A 22,207-nucleotide genomic window follows, 5' to 3' on the forward strand; every position below is an offset into this window, starting at 1 on the left:
TTAGCCATCCTAGTCGGTTTGAAGTGATATCTCATTGTGATTTTCATTTTCATTTTCCAGGTGACTGTTGATGTCGAGCATCTTTTCATGTGTGTATTGGCCATTATTGTCTCTTTTTTGGAATTGCTATTTGTGAGCAGGCACATCTGCATGGGCGCACGAACGCACATGCTCTTATGGCCGAGGTTGTGGTTCATGACAACACGTGCTTCCTACTTACAAGGGTCCATGAGTTTCCCTCCACTCCCAGTACCTGGGAAAGCTGTACCTCTACCCTGTCCTAATTTGTTGTTAATCTTTTTAATACTGTAACTGTTGTGGTCCGCCCACCCCCACACATTTTTCTCTTGGCTTTGTGTATGTATTCCTATGGCTATTTAAACTTGTATTGCAGAATATATATTTACTTCTTATTTTTGAACAAATTATGTAATGTTAAAAAATTCAGACTAGAGTAAGCAAAAAATTACCATCTCACTTTTTACTTGACACCCTAATGCACAATCCACTTCCCCAAGGTAAATTAAAGGGGTTTACATGTTTCATAGGAACCCTCCCAGAAATGTTTGTGTGTGCAAGCATATCCATATGTGTAGAACTTTCATAAATTAAATTGATCTGGGCATGCTCTTCCATATTATGCTATTTTTCTTTAAATAACATTTATGGATATATTTCCATGAACCTAAATATAATTCTGCAACATTGTTCTCTATATAAAATTCTATTCTATGTATGTACTTTAGCTTTGTATTGATTAGACATTTGTATGTTCTTAGTTTTCTCTATTATAAATAATGTTACTGGGATCTCCTTGTATATTCACTTTATGGGTTTGTCCTGAGCATATACGTGTAGATGTGATTAGCTAGTTTGAAGCGTAGCACACTTTAATTTTAAAACATGTCACTGGTTGCCCTATAGAAAGGTTATCCTGATGTTTACACTTCAAAGCAGAACACGACTGTGGCTCCATGTTGAGCCACTGACCATGTCTTCACAGCTTCCACCAGTAATCTCGTCTTTATTTTATTCATTTGATTATTAGTAAGACTGACCATTTGTTCAATATTTAAACAATTGTGTCCTTCATTCTTTTTTTGACCATTAGGTTTTTAAAACTTGCTTTTATTTTTGTGTCACGTAATCTCGTGTTTGTTTTTTTAAAAGAAGTTTTAGTTCTTTGATTATACTTTCTTCATTATATCTTGATTCTACATTACCCTCCTTTGTCCTTTTACATGCTAATTAAAATCATTTTACCTATTTTCACTTTTTATTGATCCTGTCAGCCTGCTCAGCTCTGTTGACTGTGTCAGTTATATTCACTGTTAACATTTAAATCTGAATATGTCATCCAACTTCCAGACCAAAATTCTTCCCTAGGACACTAGTAATTTCTCTTATATTAGTAACACACTGAAATGGTGGTGTTCTTGCTAAGACTATGAGGTCTGAGGCATGAAAGGAGGAGAGTTTTCAAGAAGGAAGGAATTAATAGGAGTATTTAGTTTGAGGAGGATAAAGGCTGAGAAAGGGCCACTGAACCCATCCGTGGGGAGGGCCCCTAGTGACTCATCAGCGGGGGCCCGTGATGGGTCATTCAGATGTCAAGGTGTACTTGCGATTCTTTATCGCAGATTCTTTGAAATTTAGCAATGAAATGAAGATTGTAGCTTGTGGGAACTGGGGTCAGATAGGGACAAGGAGAAGCTGATTTTAGGACAAGATACCTGAGCATATTTCTAGGTAGAGAGAAGTAATCTGAGGAGAGGTTGAAGAATCGGCAAAGAAGGAATGAAATGGAGATAGTGGGCTTGAAAGATTGAGGGCACATCTTTCTTAGAGAAGGTGGAGGAGGTTTTGCATAGCTATTGTGGTGAGTGGAATAATGACTGTTCTTGTTTTTATTGTTGCATAATGAATTATCCCCAAATTTAGCAGGCTGAAGCCAACTTTTAATTTCGCTTATGATTTTATGGATCAGGACTGTAGGAAGGGCATAGTCGGGTATTTGCCTCTGCTTCGTGATATCTGGGGCCTCAGCTGAGACATCTCAAAGGCTTGAGGTGACTCGATGGCTGGGGAGTAGCATCATCACATGTCTGGCCCCTGGGAGACTCGGGAGACTGAGGCTGCCAACTGCTCGGAGCCCCTCCTTGTGGCTCAGCTTCCTCACAGCACAGTGGCCTCAGTGTGGTCAGACGTTTACCTGGTGACTCCCAGTTCCAAAATGGAATGTCTAACTTACAAAGGGGAAGCTCTGTTGCCTCAGAAATCACAGTCAGCTCCATTGCATTCTGTTGATTAGAAGCACAGTCAGAAGCCCAGCGATCTGTCGAGATTCTGTTGCACCCTTCTTTGGAGAAAACAATGTGTTAGAAGAATGTCACAAGAAAGTAGTAAAAGGATGTCGCAGACTCCCGAGTATGTTTAGTCATATCGTTTATTTGGTGTAATCACGGAACCACTTTTCCTAGGACAGAAATTCATCTAATAATATTTGTTTTGTCTGGCGTAGATTATATAAGCCAAAGTCCACTAACTATATGTATCTAAATTGTTATGTTGGGTGCCGAACAGGACTACGCACAAGTTGTAACATGAGTTAGACTTTCTGGTGATGATTAAACTGGAAAGCATTAATTACTCTTGGATTGTAAAACTAGGTGGGGCTTTAGACTGAGCCTCAAAAATCAGTTCTCTTTTCCTTATATATATGTTAAAGACCTTTTGCTTACTGCATTTGTAGTCATTTGTCATTTAAGGCCTGTGTTCTTTTTCCCATTTTTTGATTTCTTTAGAATTGCGAATTTGGATTATTCCCGCTGTATTCTTCTTCTTCATTTTTACAGGAGATGTAACACACCCTGGGCACAGGCCTGTGGTTGTGTGGCTGTTGAGGCAGGTGTTGCAGTGATACACGCTCACACCCTCATGATCAGTAGGCGCCTAAAACAACAAACAATAGGTCTTGACTTCTTGAAATAACTTAATCTTTCCATTTTATTTTTATGTCTGAGTGTGTATAATTATGGCTCTTTTTTTTCTTTTTTTAAAGATTTTATTGGGGAAGGGGAACAGGACTTTATTGGGGAACAGTGTGCACTTTCAGGACTTTTTTTCCAAGTCAAATTGTTGTCCTTTCAGTCTTAGTTGTGGAGGGTGCCGTTTAGCTTCAAGTTGTTGTCCTTTCAGTCTTAGTTGTGGAGGGCGCAGCTCAGCTCCAGGTCCAGTTGCCATTGCTAGTTGCAGGGGGCGCAGCCCACCATCTCTTGCGGGAGTCGAACTGGCAACCTTGTGGTTGAGAGGATGCGCTCCAACCAACAGCCATCCTGGAGCTCAGCGGCAGCTCAGCTCAAGGTGCCGTGTTCAATCTTAGTTGTAGGGGGCAGAGCCCACCATCCCTTGTGGGAGTCGAGGAATTGAACTGGCAACCTTGTGGTTGAGAGCCCACTGGCCCATGTGAGAATCGAACTGGCAGCCTTCGGAGTTAGGAGCATGGAACTCTAACCGCCTGAGCCATCGGGCCGGATGGCTCTTGGTTTTAAATAGCCAGAGGACTTGTTTCAGAGTTCTTTAAAAGATGTTTAGTTACTAAGAGAATGTTTTTTTAGTTATATGTGTAAAAGAGATCTCAGTATTTCCCAGGTGTCTTCTGAATTCTACTTTTATCCAACTAAGGCTTTCTCATTCCAAGATGAGTTGTTTCCCCAGTTCGTAATTCAGTGTATTATACTGTTACTTATCCAGAACATAAAAATCAAGAAATGAGCCTTAAATCTTTGAGTACATATGAACATTGTCCAAGTTCATGTACTAAAAGCTCGTGCTGTCTATGGGAGAACCCCCATTTAGAATCTTAGATAATGTCTATTTACTCTTTCTTTGCCCACCAAGCATGTAAGGAGAAGGCTAAGAACAAAGAAGACATAAAACCTATAAAAATCACTATAAAATACTAATAAACACTGTAGACTTGGCCTGCTTGATGCAGTCTTTTTAGGCAAAAAGACCACATGTATTATCAGGGGGAAAAATCAGATTGTTATCAAGCTTTTTGTACATCAACACTTGAGGCCAAAAGACCAAAAGAGTAATGAAGTCAGTGTACTCAAGGAAAGAAAATGTGAGCCAAAGCTTTTGTATCCATTCAAACTGACCTTCAGTTATAAAGGTCCCATGTAAACTGTTATGTACCTGAAGTCCTGAGGGCATATTTTTCTCATGAGCCCTGTAAAAAGAAAAGAACTTCAAATAACCAGAATCAATGCAGAAGCATAGATATAAAGACTGATTTTATTAAAAAACAAAATTAAACGTATACTAACCCTCTGGAATACTTATCTTACAGCATACTATTAAGTAGGCGTGTTCACTAGACCGTCCGGTCGTCTTTAAACAATCTGTGTTTAGTTTCCATAGGTGATATTTTTCAATTTAAAGGTAAAATTTTATAACAACATGTTTAATAGAAGCCATGGTCTAGACCAACGATATTGAAGGAGCAAAGTGGCTCTGTCTGGTACTGTGTGCTAAAGAAACAGTAGTGAAATTGCACACTTGGTTGTATGTGTGTGTGTGGGAAAACTTGTGACCCATGAGAGTCAAGTACACCTCTAGACTTGGTCTCTTAAAAACATCCATGTGCCATTTATGATCTGATGTTTACTCCTGTGCATTTGAAAGACTCCTGCCAAGTCCCAAGGCCCATTTAAAACTCTGTGTTCTGACGCATTCTCACTGGGTTGAGAATTGACAAGGGTTGTTCTAGACTGTAGAATGCAGAGATTAGGCTTTTAGATTCTGGCTTGCCCTAGAGTGGGACTTGCATTTCTACTGTGGGCTCTCTTATTCTCAAGGGTCTCTTCTACAAAAGTGGGAATGTCAACATCAGTATATATATATATATATATTTTTTTTTTTAAACATTGACCACTTTGTTTTTTTTTAAAAGATTTTATTGGGGAAGGGGAACAGGACTTTATTGGGGAACAGTGTGTACTTCCAGGCCTTTTTTTTCCAAGTCAAGTTGTTGTCCTTTCAATCTTAGTTGTGGAGGGTGCAGCTCAGCTCCATGTCCAGTTGCGGTTTTCTAGTTGCAGGGGGGCACACCCCACCATCCCTTGTGGGAGTCAAACCGGCAACCTTGTGGTTGAGAGGATGCACTCCAACCAGCTGAGCCATCCGGGAGGCAGCTCTGCTCACGGTGCCGTGTTCAATCTTAGTTGCAGGGGGCGCTGCCCACCATCCCTTGCGGGGCTCGAAGAGTTGAACCAGCAACCTTGTGGTTGAGAGCCCACTGGCCCATGTGGGAATCGAACCGGCAGCCTTCGGAGTTAGGAGCATGGAGCTCTAACCGCCTGAGCCACCGGGCCGGCCCATCAGTATTTTTTAGAAAAAATTTTCTGTAGCTATACCGTTATAGCATTAAAATGACAAGAACTCTAGATTATTGATTATAAAGGTAGAGTAAAAAAAAAAAAAATTATTTTTACTTAATTTTTGTCTAGAGTCAGAATACAGCTTTATAAAAGTATGGCGCTATTAGTGTACTTTAACCCCCTAAATGTTAATGGGTCTCATGATTGCTTTGTGCAGGGTCTTACAAATACAGAGAGTGCCAAAAAAATGTATGCACATTTTAAGAAAGGAAAAACCTATTAAAATTGTAATACTCAATATAGACCGATAACAAAAGATGAGTCCAAGTCATGTTTGATTTCTGCAATTACAAGTGGTCTCAAAGTGATTACCATCAGCGTTCAGACACTTCTGATTGTGGCGACCTACTGCTTGAGCAACGTTGACCAAAGTGTCCACTTGTATACATGGTATACATGTTTTTGATACCCTTGGTATTATCCTTCTTACCAGCTTGCCTTAAATACTACATATTTTCATTTTGCAGTGTAATAAAAACATAATTTTTCATTTCTTAGTGTTTTTATGTGGCATTACTTGGGATGCATTTAGATTATTAGTTCACTTTTTAAATATCTGGTCATGAGAGAATTAAAGAGAAATCTAAGGATACATTGTATTGTTAAATATTTTTATAGGTAACAATGAAAATCTAAACTTGCACAACTCTCAAGCCTCTTTCACAGTTTGATGCCAAGTGCTACTCTTCTTGTTTTCTTTCTTAGCCTCAAACAGAACTGTTTATTTTACTGTAAACATGCCTTCTTGCTGTTGTAGTTTTCCTCATACTGTCTCTTCTTCTGTCTGGTCCTTCCTTTGTTTTTTGTTAGAATATAATATTGACTCTGCATTTAATTTTAGTCCACATCTTATACTGGTAAAGCCTTTCCCACCTTTTCACATCATGCCAGGGAACAGAGAACAGTCTCCCTTCCGTTCATTTCTGTCTCTCCTGTGTTGTGTTCTTGTGCTTTCTCTCTCATGTATTTGTTGTTCTCGTGCTTTCTTAGGTATTCAGTGTCTGTTGCGATTCAGGTGCTGTGTGCTAGACGTACTGTCCCTAGCCTGATAGTGTTTATTATAATTTCCTGGGAAAGACAGATGAGATAGGAATAATTACAATACCTTGTTTGTAAGGGAAGCATACTACAGTGAAGCACTCTGGAGGTGCCTAAGGGAGGCCCTGAACGGGTCCCTCCTCAGCCAGGAGAATCAGGAATGCTTCCCCTCCTAGCAGGGGCCGTGTTTGAGCTTATACTGATGGATAAGTAGCTGTTATTTGTATCCCAACACTTTGCATACTTTAGACATTTGAGAACTAAATGCATAGACTACAATAGACAAATAGATGAGGATGTTACAGAGTGGAAATAAAGGTTAATATCTAAAGACATATTAATAGAGATCTGTACAGTTTGAGAGTGTTGTAGATTTTCCCCTGGGTTTCTTAGTTATCAAACCAAGGAAGGAAATGCAGTGTTTCTAAGACTGACAGTTATAAGATGAAAACAAACTAAGCACTCTAAACAAGAGTGTTTTTTCTGGTGCCAAAGATAAATTTATCACGAACCAAGACCTTTCTGAGATTTTACCCTTCTTGCAAGTAACGAGTTGCCAGCCCCAGTTTCATGGGTGCTGGCAGAAGACTTGAGACCCCTGGGTCAGAGACAAAGCACCTTATTACAGCACTGTAAATAGCATGGGCTTCATGGTGATACTGGTTTCCTTTGCCCCCCAAATCCAACAAGTGCCATGTGGAAGCAAGCCTGGGTGGGCCATGTGCACACTGTAGGTTTGAATCACAGCTAAGGAACTCCAAATTGAGGAAATCCCAATCTTTTCTAAAAGCCTGCAAGCAAACCTCCCAACCTTTGTTCCTGAAGGAGATGTTTATTAATTAAACTGGATGGCAAACCAACCTTCCCTCTTCTCCAGAGGGAGTTAGTACATCTATTTTCCAAGGTTGTTCACATTAGAAACCTTTGCAAGGTAGTCTGGAACAACGTCCCTCAATGTCTACTCAAAACACGTGCAGAAATATGCTGGTTGTGGATCAGGGTCTCTCCTGGTTACAGTCAGGCTGTCAGCTGGGCTGCATTCATCTGACGGCTCGAAAGGTTGGAGCATCTGCTTCTCTGCTCATGCAGGTCGTGGTTGGCAGTTCTCAGTTCCTCACTGCTGTTCACTAGAGGCTTCAGTTCTTTGCCACATGGGCCTTTTCCCAGGACTGACTGCTCACAGCAAAGGCTTGGCAGAGAGAGTGAGAAAGACGGCACCCAAGACAGAGGCCACAGTCTTTATAACCAGAGCTCTGGGGAATTGACAGTAAATTTGAATGTTAAAAAGTCTCGATTCTCTTACAGAATAGTTTGATGTTTGGCTAAACCATTAATAAAGATACTTGTTTTTTGGCATTTGACACCTATAAATCATCATCAGATCTAGAGTATCAAAAACTTTCTAATTGGGCTGTACTAATGAGGTAGATTACCTTTGGGTCAGTCAGTTTTACCATCTTAAATAGGAATAGACAGTACCCTTAACCCTGGCCTGCTGACTCATTACGCTGTGTCAGTCACAGTGGGTTGGGTAGTGGCACGACAACAATAAACAGTTACGTGACACTTAATATGTGCCCAGGTATGGTTCTGAGTAAGTGAGGTAGGGACAAGTACCCAGAGAAGTAATTGCTCAATGTCACATAGCTAGCTAGTAAAGCCAATGCTGCAATTCCAATCAGCATCCCCGAATTTAAGCATAAATCTGCATAAGTAGTTGGCAGTAGGCAGGGACTTGAAATTATTTGTTGGCCTTTATTAACATTTCAAATATGCAAGGTTTCTCAGTGAATAGACTCTACTTAAATCTCTGAGCAGAGGGGGCGGGCCCGGTGGCTTAGGCGGTTGGAACTCTGGGCTCCTAACACTGAAGGTTGCTGGTTCGATTCCCACACGGGCCAGTGGGCTCTCAACCACAAGGCTGCCGATTTGACTTCCGCAAGGGATGGTGGGCTGCGCCCCCTGCAACTAACAGTGGCAACTGGACCTGGAGCTGAGCTGCGCCCTCCACAACTAAGATTAAAAGGACAACTGACTTGGACAAAATCCTGGAAGTACACACTGTTCCCCAATTTGGAAAAAAAAAAAAAAGTCTCTGAGTAGAGATTTTTGCAGTACCGTGTTTCCCTGAAAATGAGACCTAGCCGGACCATCAGCTCTAAGGTGTCTTTTGGAGAAAAAATTAATATAAGACCTGGTCTTAATTTAATGTAAGACAGGGTCTTTTATAATATAATACAACATAAGTATGGGTCTTTGTTATATTAGTTTTTGCTCTAAAAGACACATTGGAGCTGATGGTCAGCGTAGGTCTTATTTTCAGGGAAACAAGGAAGCTCTACTGCAAAAATTGTTTCTGCATCCATCATATTTATCTTCTACTCAAATAATTTTTGTTGTTACCTCCTCAGGTTGTAAATAGGAATCCTTTGTCTTTTGGAGCATTTCCGTTTGCTCTGATTTTCCCGCTACAGCTGTCTTCCACTTATTATTGTTACAGAGAATATTTGATGTAGTAATAGAGATTAATTTACATGCATTAGTTTTTAAACAACACTTCCTCTGACTGACTTCTTTTGATGCCTCCCCTCCTCCCTTCGTCCCCCAAGATTTTAATAGTTGTGTCAGAGGCTTTATTATTGCTAATTTTGAGGGGTGGATTCTGGGGCTCTTTCATACCCTTATTCCTGCTTCCTTTTTATATTTAGTATTTAAGGTTTCTATTGGAGTACATGTGATTTAAATTGTGTTTTATTCTTAGATTTCAGTATTTTTATTTGACATCACCTACAAACATTTTTCATAACTCAGACATGTGGCTGTCAACTTTTAGGACATTTGTTTGATAAAATTTTAAATAAATAACTTATCTTCGTATTTGTTTTATAACCTAAATTAAGACTGGTTGTAAAATTTCATTCATGAAGGCCAATTACAATAGATTCTAAGGAATCATTGACAGACAAACCATTTCCAATTCAGGCAAATTTTTCTTTTGCTATCTTGTATTGAGAAAACAGATACTTAAAGTGACAGTTTTTAGTTTATTCGAGAGTTTCTCTCTGATCATGCACTTACTTCATGTTAGAATTCTAGTCACGAAGAAAAGGGGGACATGTTTTAGCTGATGGGTTAATACTGAAACATGGTGTAATAGAAAGAGCGCAGGTTTTGGAATCTGGCACAGTTTTGAGAATCTTGGTTCTAATCCTGACGCTTGGGCTTCCTTCCTGGGTTCGTGACCTCCCCGGCCTTGTCTCCCAGCACCGCTCTGTAGGAGGGACGTTAAAGCTTCCCAGTGCTGTGCGCTTCAAATGGCGTCATACCTGCCAAGAATCGAGAGTGGGCGGTGAGCGGGCTTTTCATTTTCTTCTCCCTCTTAACCTGGTTTTTAGAGTTTATTTTAGAAAAAGTGGGGTCCCACCCACATGCATGAACTGGTGGAGTTGCAGTCTCTCTTCTCTGCCTCCTGGTGCTTGGAATTGGTTTCCACTCTGTCCTTAATCTGTAGGTTTCCTCTCACCAACATCCCTTTGAAATGACACTAGTTGAAAGTAACATTCTTTTTGTTACGGAAATTCTCAAACACCAGTGTTGAATAGTGTAGGGAATTCCTGCATTTCCTCCATTGAGGAGGATGCTAACATTTAGCATTGGTGAGGAACTGCTAACATTTTTTCTTATTTGCTTTGTTGCATACATGTGTGGTTGTGATACTGGGATTATAAGGTATTTGATGACTGAAACATAATTCTCATATATTTTGTCTTTCGTGGTTCAAAGCTCCCAAAAACCTCGGAATTTCCTAAGCATTGAGAGCAGTAAAGTTATGTTAATGAGGTGACTTTGGAAAGCATCTAAGAATGGGAACTGGTCACCCAGGGGAACCAACCTTGTGATTTGAGGGTTGAAACTTGCAGGCCCATCTGTGACCTCCAGGGAGGCGAGCAGGGCTGGAGGTTGACTCAGTTGCCATTGGCTGATGATTTAGTCAATCATGACTGTAATGAGGGTTCGGAGAGCTTCCAGGTTGGTGAACACTTGGAGGTGTGGGTAGAGTGGCACACCTGGAGAGGGCCTGGAAGCTTCACGCCTTTCCCCCATCTGTACCTTGCCCTGTGCACCTCTTCTATCTGGCTGTTCCTTCTTTTACAGTAAACTGGCATTACATTCTTTTACTTTAAACGGGTGAACTAGTAAGTAAAATGTTTCTCTGAGCTTTGGAAGCCACTCTAGCAAATTAATCAAACCTGAGGAGGGTGGGGGTCAGGGAACCTCCGATTTTAGTCTTTGATCCATTTTGAGTTGCATGTAATGCAAGCTATAGAAGATTATTTTTTCTCTTTTTTGACATAGGGATATCCAGTTTCAGCACCATTTGTTGAGAAGTGTGTCCTTTCTCCACTGAATTGCCCTTGCACCTTTGAATGAAATCAAATTAGTTGTCACCTTCTACAACAAAGCCTGCTGGGTTTTGACTGGGATGGTACTGAATCTATAAATCTATTTGGGGAGAGTTAACAATATTGATACTTCTAACCCACAAACACTGTTTATTTAGGTTTTTAAAATTTCTTTCAATAATGTTGTGTAGTTTTCATTGTTCAGGTTTTTCTCATTTTTTGGTCAGGTGATAATCCCTAAGTAGTTTACATTTTGTATGCTATTATAAATGATGTATTTTAAGATTTTAATTTCTCATTGTTCATTGCTGCTATATAGAAATAAACTGGTTTTTACACCTTGAGCAAATATTCTGCTACCTGTCTTTACTTAGTTACTAGTTTTAGTAGCTTTTTTGCAGATTCCTTCAGCTGTTCCATACAGACAATCAGATTATCTGTGAATAAAAGTAGTCATACTTCTTCCTTTCCAGTCTGGATGTCTTTCTGTGTATTCCTGTTGCCTGATTGTGCTGGTAGAACTTCCAGTACCATGCTGACTGACTACCTATCCTTATCTTGCTCCTGATCTTACGGAGGAAAACAGTTAATCTCTCCCCTTTTCTGATGCTATCTGTAGGTTTTCCATAGATCTTTGACCATTCCTGCTTTGTTGAGAATTTTGATCAGACATGTAAATGTTGGCTATCGTGAAATTATTTTTTGTGTGGCTTTTCTTCTTTATGGTTTTCTTTTTTCTTCATATGTTTTTTCTTCTTTAGTATGTTAATTATGGTGAATTACACACCCATTGATTTTGGAATAGTAAACCAAAAATTCCTGGAATAAACCACACTTGGTCATGAAGTATTATCTTTTTTATGTGTTGTTTAATTAGACTTGAAATTCTGTCTAGAGTTTTGTATTTATATCATGAGGAAAATTGGTCTGTAGCTTTTTAAAAACGGCTTTGCCAGGCTTTGGAATCAAAGTAATGATGGTTTCATAGAATGAGATTGAGTATTTCCTCCTTTTTACTGTTCAGGAAGAGTGTGTAGAATTGTTAATATTTTTTTCCATAAGCGTTTTGGAGAATTCACCAATTCATTTTTTATGGAAAGGTTTTAAACTTCAAATTTATTCTCAAAAATAGTTATTTATGTGTGTATTTCTTGATTGGAACTTAGGTGCTTTGTCTTTCATGGTATTTATCTAAGTTTTCATACTTATAGGCATAACATTGTTTGGAATAGTCTCCTATTATCTCATCCATTGTAAAATATGTAGTGATGTCACCTCATTCATTTCTCATGTTGGTAATTCATGCTCTTTTTTCCCTGGTTAGCCTGGCCAGTAATTGATTAATTATTTTCATTTTTTCAAAGAACTATCTTCTGGTTTCACTGATTTTTTTTTTTTTTTTAAACCTTGTTTTTATGCTTTTTATTTCACTAATTACAGTTCATGTCTTTATTATTTCCTTTCTCTTTCTAACTTTGGGTTACATTTTCTCTTCTAGTTTCTTTTTTTCTTTATTTTTTAAAGGAGGGCTCAGCGCACAGTGGGCCATGTGGGGATCGAACCGGCAACCCTGGTGCTGGCTACCAGCACCACGCTCCAACTAACTGAGCTAACCGGCCACCCCAACTTTTCTAGTTTCTTAAGGTGGAAACTGAGGTCATTGATTTGAGATAGTCTTTTCTAATATAGTCATTTAGTGCTCTAAATTTTCCTCTAAAATCTGCTTTAACAGCATTTCACAGGTTCTGGTATGTTATGTTTTCACTTAGTGTAAAATACTTTGTTATTTCCTTTTGATTTCTTTTTTATCCCGTGGGTTATTTTGAAGTGTGTTAGTTTCCCAATTTTAGGGTGTTTTCTCTTATTGGTTTCTAATTTTGTTGTTGTCTGAAAACATGCCTTATGTGATTTAAGTCTTTTAATTTCTATTGAGATTTGTGTTATGGCCCAGTGTATGGTCTATGTTGGTAAATCTTCCATGTGCTTGGGAAGAATATTTGCTGTTGGATAAGTTGTCCAGTAAACGTCAATTACATCAAGTTGGTTGATGGTGTATTCAAATCTTCCATATCCTTACTGCTTTTCTACTCGTTTTATTAATTTTGGGGGAAGAGAGTATTGAAATTTTCAGTGACCCAAAATGTGTCTGTTATCATCTTGTGAACAAATATCTTCTTGTTACTCCTTCCTTTTAAAAGATATTGTGTGTTAGAGGTGATTCTCAAATCTTTCCATAGCCCTTGGAAAGCCTTATTGTAGGCACAGTATTTCTCGCTGAAAAACTAGGGCCAGTGAAAAAAATGAATACTTTATACTGTCTTTAGTAGAAAACAGAGACTTGGCTTAAAGTCCTTGATAGAGGTCTGAACTTTTGATTCACTCCTATAAATTGAACCTGTTTTTGCTCAGCAAGAAAAATGGAGTTGTCTTTATTTTCAGCCATCAGTCCCCCCAAAACAGCTAAGGATAGTTTTAGAATTGTCTTCTTTGGAGCCTTATGAATAGTATAGGTTGAGCTTTAGTTACAGTTTTGTGGGTGGGTGTGCTGGAGTTGGAGAAGAAACCACAGCAGTGAACTTAATGATTCCTTAATAATCTATTCTTTTTGTGTTTGTAATCCAGTCTGACTTGTATTTTTTAAGACTAAAAGGAAAACTTCTAGGTGATAAACACATGGTTTTTATATTAAGTAGTAGAAATACAGAGGGTGCCCAAAAAATGTATACACATTTTAAGAAAGGGAAAAAACTGTGTTAAAATTGTAATACTCCGGTGGCTGGTTAGCTCAGTTGGTTAGAGCGTGGTGCTGGTAGCACCAAGGTTGCCGGTTCGATCCCTGCATGGGCCACTGTGAGCTGCGCCCTCTTTAAAAAAAACAAAAGAAAAGAATAAAATAAAATTGTAATATTCAATATATACCGATAACAAAAGGTGAATACACGTCATGTGTATACATTTTTTGGCACCCCTGATAGTAAAGTACAAATGTATTAACCCTAAGTCGCTGTCATCTTCCAGTGATGGACGCTGTCTAGTGCTCTGCCTGAGCCCACTGTTGTTATCCTGTGTCTTGTATGGCCCGTTGGTAAAGCAGCCAGAGTGGGAGGGGTCCTCATCCGGGCTGTCACTGTTCTTTAGATTCTTTGTGTGCCAGACATTATTACGGGCCATGGGGTGACCATTGCTAATAGCATTGGTGCACATTGTTTGCTAATCTCAGGGAATCGGAGAATTTTCTGGTAGTTATTGTACTGTCTCTTTTCTGTAATTCCCTGGGTGTTGGGTAGATTGTTGTCATCTGCTCTGAGAGACATGCTCCATCCACCCTTCTGGCAGTATGAATGTTAATTACTGTTCTGGGAGAAGAGATTGGAAAAAGGGTCAGAAGAGACTATATCATTTTCTGTAGAAATCTGGCAGTTAGGATATGAGAATTATAAAATATAAACTTGAAATTGTGTGTGTCAGTCAAATTTTCAGAATAAAAGATAAGTTTTTAGACCTTTCAATTTTCATATTTGTATTTAAAAATTATTTTTATGTCTTTTTTTTTTTTTTAGTTGCCCTATTTTTAGGCACAATATTCTTAGCTATCCTGTTAGCTCCTGAGATAACGGAACTAAACTAATAATTTCTTTTGTTTACTTTCAAAGTCCTATTGAGAAACGGAACAGCTGCACTTGTGCTGTGATTACATCGAAAATAGTGCTCTTCTATTTTTGCTCACAAGTACATACTCTGACTGAGAATTCAAATCCGAAACATACAATAGTGATGGTTTCTTTTCTTTATGCATGATTAAATTGTTTTTAAATTTAGAGACTTTAATGTTTGCAGTAATATGCAGTTAAGTAGTAAATGGCTTTTAATTAAGCTATCAAGTGTCCTCCATATACTAAGACTGGGAGACAGTCCTCCAGTTGTTTTACACGGGGTGCATTTCTTATTGGGGAGCAATGGGTTGAACAGGTAGACCAGTTTCCAGCCCTGAACCTACTACTCACTGTCGCTGAGACTGTGGCCACTGCATCAGTGTAGAAATAACACCATCTACTCTGGAGTGGTTGTAAGAAAGGATATAGACAGCTGTGTTTCCTAAATACTTTGTACTGTGAAATGGGACTGGTTCTTTGACGAAATGGTTTCGTGAACAAGTATGTCTGGAATTTGCAGCCTGCTCTGCTCTCGTGTTCCCACTGTGTTTTGACACACGAGGGTCTGAGAACTCCTTCAGTTAGGAAATCTGCTTTGCTTATTTGACTTTACGTTTCCCAGACAGGACCTCTCCTGCATCCTTCTCCCTCCCCTGCTCCCCTGGGGAAGACCCCCATGTGTTGTAGTTGACTTCTGTTTTGTGGAACATGATTTTGAGAATAGTGCCTCACACACTGCCCCTAAATAGTGCTTGAAAAGTGATAGTTTTCTTCCCTTTCAGTGTTAATTTTAATGGTTTAAAAACTGTATTGTAAACTCAGAGCCTATTGCAATTTTAGTTTGACCTTCTAAGTAACTAATTAGCCATTTTCCCATTTTTTCTTCTAGTTTTATTGAGATATAATTAACAGACAGCACTGTATACATTTTTACGTGTACAGCTTAATGATTTGACATAGGTGTATATTGCAATATGATTATCACAGTGAGTTTAGTTAACATCCATTCATCTACTAAATAATTTACCAAATCGTATTCCTGATTTACTATCTTTTAGCTTCTATTTTTTTTCACCCTGAAATGTTGTTACAGACTTTGATATGAAAATCCAGGAAAAGCAAAGGCAGAGGTGTGAGAGTAAGAATCTGAGAAACGCAGTGTCTGCTCCAATTCCTTCTTCACTAAGTCAGCGCAGTTTAGTATTCATAAATATTCGTTGTATTTTTTGAAGTATTATTCTTTGCCCCGTGAGAGTTACAGATGTATTGAAGGATGTGGTTTAGATAACTTCCTGCACTTGCTTTGAGCTGCTCAAAAGTAGGCACAAACCATCAATGTCTTTCTTGAGTGATTTGTAAGGATTTTGCATATTTAAAAAATGAAAAAATAACATCTTTGCAATAAAAAGCAGTAGATGTTAAAAGAATAAAAAGTAGAAAAATATTGTTTGTTTCAGAAAAAAATGGAAAAAGATAGATAAAAAGAATAAAATACAGATTAAAAGAATAAAAGTAATTTTATATCCAGGGTATTTGTTGCTAATCTTATCCTCCTACACTTTTTCTTGTGTGTTTCACAAAAATGCTATCTTATTAGACATGCTACTTTGTAGCCTGCTTGGTTTACTTACAAATGCAAAGGGAAGGTCTTTTTAGGCTAAATGTCTGTGAAGCACCCTTATCTCTCTCCCAAGTCTACCTTAACAGGGTTCCTTCCGCCTCTCCCTCTCCAGCCTATTTCCAGGCAGGAATTTGAGGTTTGAGGAAGAACAGTGAGAGGAGCAAGCTCTGTTGGAGGGTAAATTGTCCTACGTCACATAATTCCTTGTTGGTTTTGCATAAACTGTTGGAGTATGCAAAATTATGCAGAGTACACATCATTTATTTTGGTGAGTTATTTTGTACTGGCCCAAAAAGATTTGCGTTTAACTTACAGCTTTAAAGAAAAAACAAGGGTTGTTTGGAAATTTTAAGAGCTAGCGTTTATGTTATTTGCACCCAGACTTAAGTATAAAACCTAAAATTAGTGTTATGGAGTGCTGGGTGGTTTGTTGCCTTTCTACCGTAAGTTAAATAACAGAAAGGCAAAGGACATTTTTCTTTTGATAAAACACATTCTTGAAAAAATGTTATTAAACATTTTAATATGATTTTTTCATTTACAGCTTTCTTTAATGGCATCAAGAACTGACAAAGGAAGAGATGAGGTTCTATTATTTTTCTGAAATTGTTGTTATTTTTTTAATAAAAGGTGGCTACCATCCAGTGAAAATTGGAGACCTTTTCAATGGCCGGTATCATGTTATTAGGAAGCTAGGATGGGGACACTTCTCTACTGTTTGGCTGTGCTGGGATATGCAGTAAGTGTTCTTTGTCATTTGTGCATTTGATTCCTGGACTAGTTCAGCATCTTGATTTTATAACAAGGTATGGCAGAGGGACGCACAGGCTGGCCCCACCTTGCCAGACATTTCTCCTCAGCTGGAAATTCATTTGCCTGTTATTTTAAAATACTGAACTTCCTTCTGCTTTTATATCTGAGGATTATTCATTGTAATTAACATTATATCAGGCTAATGTTTTTTTCTAATAATTTACCCATAACACAAAAACATTCAAATATGAAATAATAATGTATAGGCCTTTCATATCAGTGGTTTCTGACTTTTTTGTTAAAGTCATGACCTATGTTATGAAATGCCATTGCTACCCAGTATAGATATACGTGTGTGTGTGTGCTGAAACAAGTGTTAAGATAATACTTACCCTTACTATATGTGATGACATTTTCTAGTCTACCTTATTTCATCAGGAAAGAAAAACAGCCACAAAGCAAAAAAGAAATAGTTGTGACCCATGAACCCACTGCTTAATTATTGTCTCTCAATTTGAAAAGCACTATTTTAAAGGAAAGCTTATTAAAAGTTTCTATTTATTGGATATATCTCATTATAATGATCACCTCTGCTGATAATATTAAAAATATGCATTTCTTTTTAAAGGGGGAAAAGATTTGTTGCAATGAAAGTTGTAAAAAGTGCCCAGCATTATACAGAGACAGCCTTGGATGAAATAAAATTGCTCAAATGTGTAAGTACTGCAAAAATGTGAAGGAGATAAGAAAAATTACCGACTTAAAATTTTACAGAGGGATTTTTCTGGGTTTTACTAAATTAAAATTGAATTTATCGTTTTTATAAGTTCAAATTCTGAATCTTTTATTTTTAAAAACATCACGTATTAAAACAGTTTTGGTTGGTGTAATGGAAATGACTTTCAGCCTTAAACGCTTTTGTTCTTGATTCATTTTTCTTTCTATAGGTTCGAGAAAGTGATCCCAGTGACCCAAATAAAGACATGGTAGTACAGCTAATTGATGACTTCAAGATTTCAGGCATGAATGGAATACGTATCCTTTCTGACAGTTCTGTTGCTTCCTAATGTCTGAATTATACTGTAGTTTTTGCTTTTGTAAAATGGAAGTATTTCAAGCCCGCGTAAACTTCTGTTTGCTGTGTCCTCCTCCACGTGAAGCCTCTAGCATAGTGTGAATAACCGATATGCCTGGAGGGCTCTGCCGGGGCCTCTGGGGTTTCTGGGGTAGCAGCATCTTACAAAATTATTTTTATGGCACCTAACTTGGTTTTGGCACAGAAGTAATTCTTAATCTTTTATTAGTTCTAGTGAAATTTGTTTTTGTAGTGGTAGATGGAAGCGTATGCCAGCATGTCTTTTTGCTTTAAACTTTCAAACTGTACACTCGGGCTGGGCTTCCTTCAGTAGCTGCAGATTCCTGAGAGGTCATGGCACTGGAAGGGAAAGCGTGCTGCTCTTGTCTGCACGGAGGAATCACACCCCATCCTGCAGAGGATCGTTTTCCTGACAGGCCAATATGGAAGTGTGGTGCTTTTGTTTGGTTTGCTCTTAGTTTGTCTACTTTGGAAAGGCCTGGTAAAAGTAAAGGCATACATTTTCTGTACTGGTTGGTAAACCTGACATGTCAGTGCTTCATGGAAAGAGACCCCCTTGTTTTTCTTTAAAAACATAAAGTTTCCACCGTACATAAAATTAGAGAGTGTACCACAGTGAATTTCTATAAATCTATCACCCAAATTGAGTAATTTTCAAGATCTGACCACAGTTGCTTCATTTACCATTTATCTCTTGCTGAATTATTTCAAAACAAATCCTAGAAATCATGTTCTTTTACCTCTGTGTCAGTGTGCATCTTTGAGAAATAAGGACTTAAATTATAAAATTTATCAAATAAAAATAATTTCTTGGTATTGTATCGTACTTGATACAACTTTCCTTTATAATGGAAAAATGAGTTTTTTAAAGACTTGTTTGAATCACGTGTAAGCGATGTTATTTTCTCCTGGGCACTTTCTCTTTCTCTTAAGTCCGTATCAACTTACTTTACTTGTTTAAAGATTAAATAGTTCAATATACATTTTTTTTATTTCTCATTACAATAACATACAGAGTATTTGCTTTCTTAAAAGAAAATTAACTTGATGGAAATTAATGATTCCTGAAAGATGAAGGTTTCTTAGCTATAAGGTTAGTTATTCCTTTTGCTTTCTAAATAGGGAAGCCTTAATCCTAATTCTATGTCCTATTGGAACAGATGTATGTCTAGCAAGAAGGTAGAGCAAAGGCATCTTATGACTTCCCTTTCTCTTGTGAGTTTTGACTGGGCTACTGGTAAGTTGTTTGCATGGTTAGTTTTGGGGGGTTCTCAGGTGAAGGTGATTGGGGTTGTGGAAAGGAGCTGTTGTCCTATCTTCACCTTCCCTTTGCCCAACGCTTTGGTGAAGGGCAGCTTCGAGATCAGTGACAGCAGGTAATCCAAGAACCGTAGGTTAGAGCTGGTAGCACAGATGCAGAGAAGAGAGATTAGCTTTGGTGTCCAGGGTGCTCTTTCCGTATTTTCATAGTGGATCCTCTAAGACAGTCCTTTGTCTACCTGACGGAGGTGATACAGCAGTTCCCCTTAGCCACGGTTTTGCTTTCTACAGTTTCAGTTACCCAAGTTTGAAAATATTAAATGGGGAATTCCAGAACTAATACATAAGTTACAAATCTCACACCACTGTGAGTAGCCTGATGAAATCTCATACCTTCCTGCTCTGTCTCGGCCGCGATGTGAATCATCCCTTTGTCTAGTGTACGTGCTGCATGTACTACGCCTGTTAGTCACTCAGTGGCTGTCTCAGTTACCACATTGACCAGACAGCTACTGAGTGACTAACGGGCAAATAATACTTGTGTTCAGGTAACACTTGTCGTAGTAGCCTAACGCTGTCATTCACCTCACTTCATCTCTTCATGGAGGCATTGTATTATTTCACATTACACAAGAAGAAGGGTGAGTACAGTACAATAAGATTATTTTAGAGAGACCACATTCATATGTTTATTACAGTATATTGTTATAATTGTTCTATTTTATCATTAATTATTGTTAGTCTTTTCCTTTGTCTAATTTGTAAAGTAAGCATCATAGGCATGTTTGTATAGGAAAAACTATATATAAGGTTTGATACTGTTTGCAGTTTCAGGCATCCGCTTGGAACATACTCTTTCAGATAAGGGGGCTACTGTACCTTCATTTCCCAAAGTTCAGGAATAGTTAACCATTGTTCAGAACTCTGACTGATGAGTGCCAGGGGTGTGTCAGAGCCAGGGTCTCTTCTCTGAGCTTTAACTGTTTCCTGCATATCGTGTTTGAATCAGATCCAACGTTTTGCTATCTTACCTGCTCAAGCTCCAGAAGCCTGAGGACGAAGCTGCCTCCCATCTTAACCCCCCGAGTAGCACCCTGTTTCTGCATCTGCTGTCTTCATCCCTTAGGGAAGCATTCCCCTCATCCCCTGTATACTTGAAGTTTTTATTCAGGCAGACTTCAGAGATACTGTGGGTTCAGTTCCCGGCCATCACAAGCAAGTGATTCCTAATCTTTTTGTTGGTGGAGGAAGAGTCTTGCCTTCACAATAATGTGAGGTCTGCCTGTATTTCTCTTAGAGATTAGACTGACGGGCACTAGCTAATGTCTGGTGATGTCACCTCGCCCTTTGCCTCAGTAGAATTTCTGCTAACTGCTGGGTGCACGTTTTCCCTCTTTTTTTTTTTTTTTTTTTTAAAGATTTTATTGGGGAAGGGGAACAGGACTTTATTGGGGAACAGTGTGCACTTTCAGGACTTTTCTCCAAGTCAAGCTGTCCTTTCAATTTTAGTTGTGGAGGGTTCCGTTCAGCTTCAAGTTGTTGTTCTTTCAGTCCTAGTTGTGGAGGGCGCAGCTCAGCTCCAGGTCCAGTTGCCGTTGCTAGTTGCAGGGGGCACAGCCCACCATCCCTTGCGGGAGTCGCACCGGCAACCTTGTGGTTGAGAGGACATACTCCAACCAACTGAGCCATCCGGAAGCTCAGCGGCAGCTCAGCTCAAGGTGCCATGTTCAATTTTAGTTGCAGGGGGCGCTGCCCACCATCCCTTGCAGGAGTCGAGGAATTGAACTGGCAACCTTGTGGTTGAGAGCCCGCCCGCGCTCCAACCAACAACTGAGCGGATGGAGGCAGCTCAGCTCAAGGTGCTGTGTTCAATCTTAGTTGCAGGGGGCAGAGCCCACCATCCCTTGCGGGACTTGAGGAATTGAATTGGCAACCTTGTGGTTGAGAGCCCACTGGCCCATGTGGGAATCAAACCGGCAGCCTTCGGAGTTAGGAGCATGGAGCTCTAATCGCCTGAGCCACTGGGCCGGCCATGTTTTCCCTCTTGATACATAGAAAGATAGAGCTGGTCCTTTTCTGCCCCTTCTCTCTAGGTGAGCCTGCGTGTTTATGGGCAGGTAGGGCAGCCCCTCTTGCGTTAGGTCTGCAGGCAGTTCCTGGGACAGCCTACAGGGAGATGGTTTCTTTGGAGAAATCAGCTGATTTGTAGATAAATGGAGTTCGTTGTTTTTTTTAATGTATACATTCTAGTGACTATTGTTACTGTTAAATAAAGTGCTAAGAAACCATCATACTTTAGATTTGTCAGTGATTTGAGAAGACATAGGTCATAATGTACAAACCTTGGACTTTGACTCTATGTCTGTTAGTAACTTCGGTCCTTAGTTTGCCATTTTTCATAATGAGACTGGGAAATAGTAAGAAACTTCTGGTTTTAGATTATCTGTCCAGAAACCTATAGTTATATGTTCTCCAACATTATAGAAATATTTTTCTAAAAGTATTTAAAGCAGCTATTGTGATGATGTGGAAGATGCAGTTATTGTAAAAATATTAAATCAACTGACCTTTAATAACCTATTTGTAGGTCTGCTGAGATGAATAAAACGTTCTCGGGGTTTCAGAGCCATTTTAAATCTTCCTGTGTGAATGACATAAACATATGTGTATGATGGGCCGTAGTCTGGAGTGTCTTTGACTAGAATTTCTATTAAAAAATAATTCCTGAGATTTCATCATTATATGTTGTTCTTAACGCCTGTGGTATTAAGATTGATCTAGTTACAGAGTGAAAGATACTGTTGAAGGAAAAGATTAAATGTCTTCTCTGTGTTTGGGAAATGCCTATTTTATAAAGTGTTTTATGTGACCTGTGGAGTAAAAATTTAGGCAGGCAGGCAGGACACTTAAGACAGGGGAGTTACAGTGCTTTCTCAGTG

At 38.9% G+C, this 22,207-nt stretch overlaps 1 protein-coding gene and 1 non-coding gene across 16 annotated transcripts in view; both read left to right on the forward strand.

Moving 5' to 3' along the window:
- Nucleotides 1-22,207, forward strand: part of SRPK2 (SRSF protein kinase 2) — a 218,683-nt gene that overhangs the window by 159,977 nt on the left and 36,499 nt on the right. For all 15 annotated transcript variants that reach the window (XM_074340602.1, XM_074340605.1, XM_074340601.1 and 12 more), the window contains 3 exons: nt 16,790-16,898; nt 17,541-17,628; nt 17,860-17,947. In XM_074340602.1, the coding sequence (XP_074196703.1) occupies nt 16,790-16,898; nt 17,541-17,628; nt 17,860-17,947 (285 nt within the window). The remainder of the gene's footprint in view (nt 1-16,789; nt 16,899-17,540; nt 17,629-17,859; nt 17,948-22,207) is intronic.
- Nucleotides 13,660-13,733, forward strand: TRNAT-GGU (transfer RNA threonine (anticodon GGU)). The gene has a single exon. It is a non-coding gene; the product is annotated as a tRNA-Thr (tRNA).

The sequence above is a fragment of the Rhinolophus sinicus genome, linkage group LG09 (assembly GCF_036562045.2).
Source record: "Rhinolophus sinicus isolate RSC01 linkage group LG09, ASM3656204v1, whole genome shotgun sequence".
Lineage (NCBI taxonomy): Eukaryota > Metazoa > Chordata > Mammalia > Chiroptera > Rhinolophidae > Rhinolophus > Rhinolophus sinicus.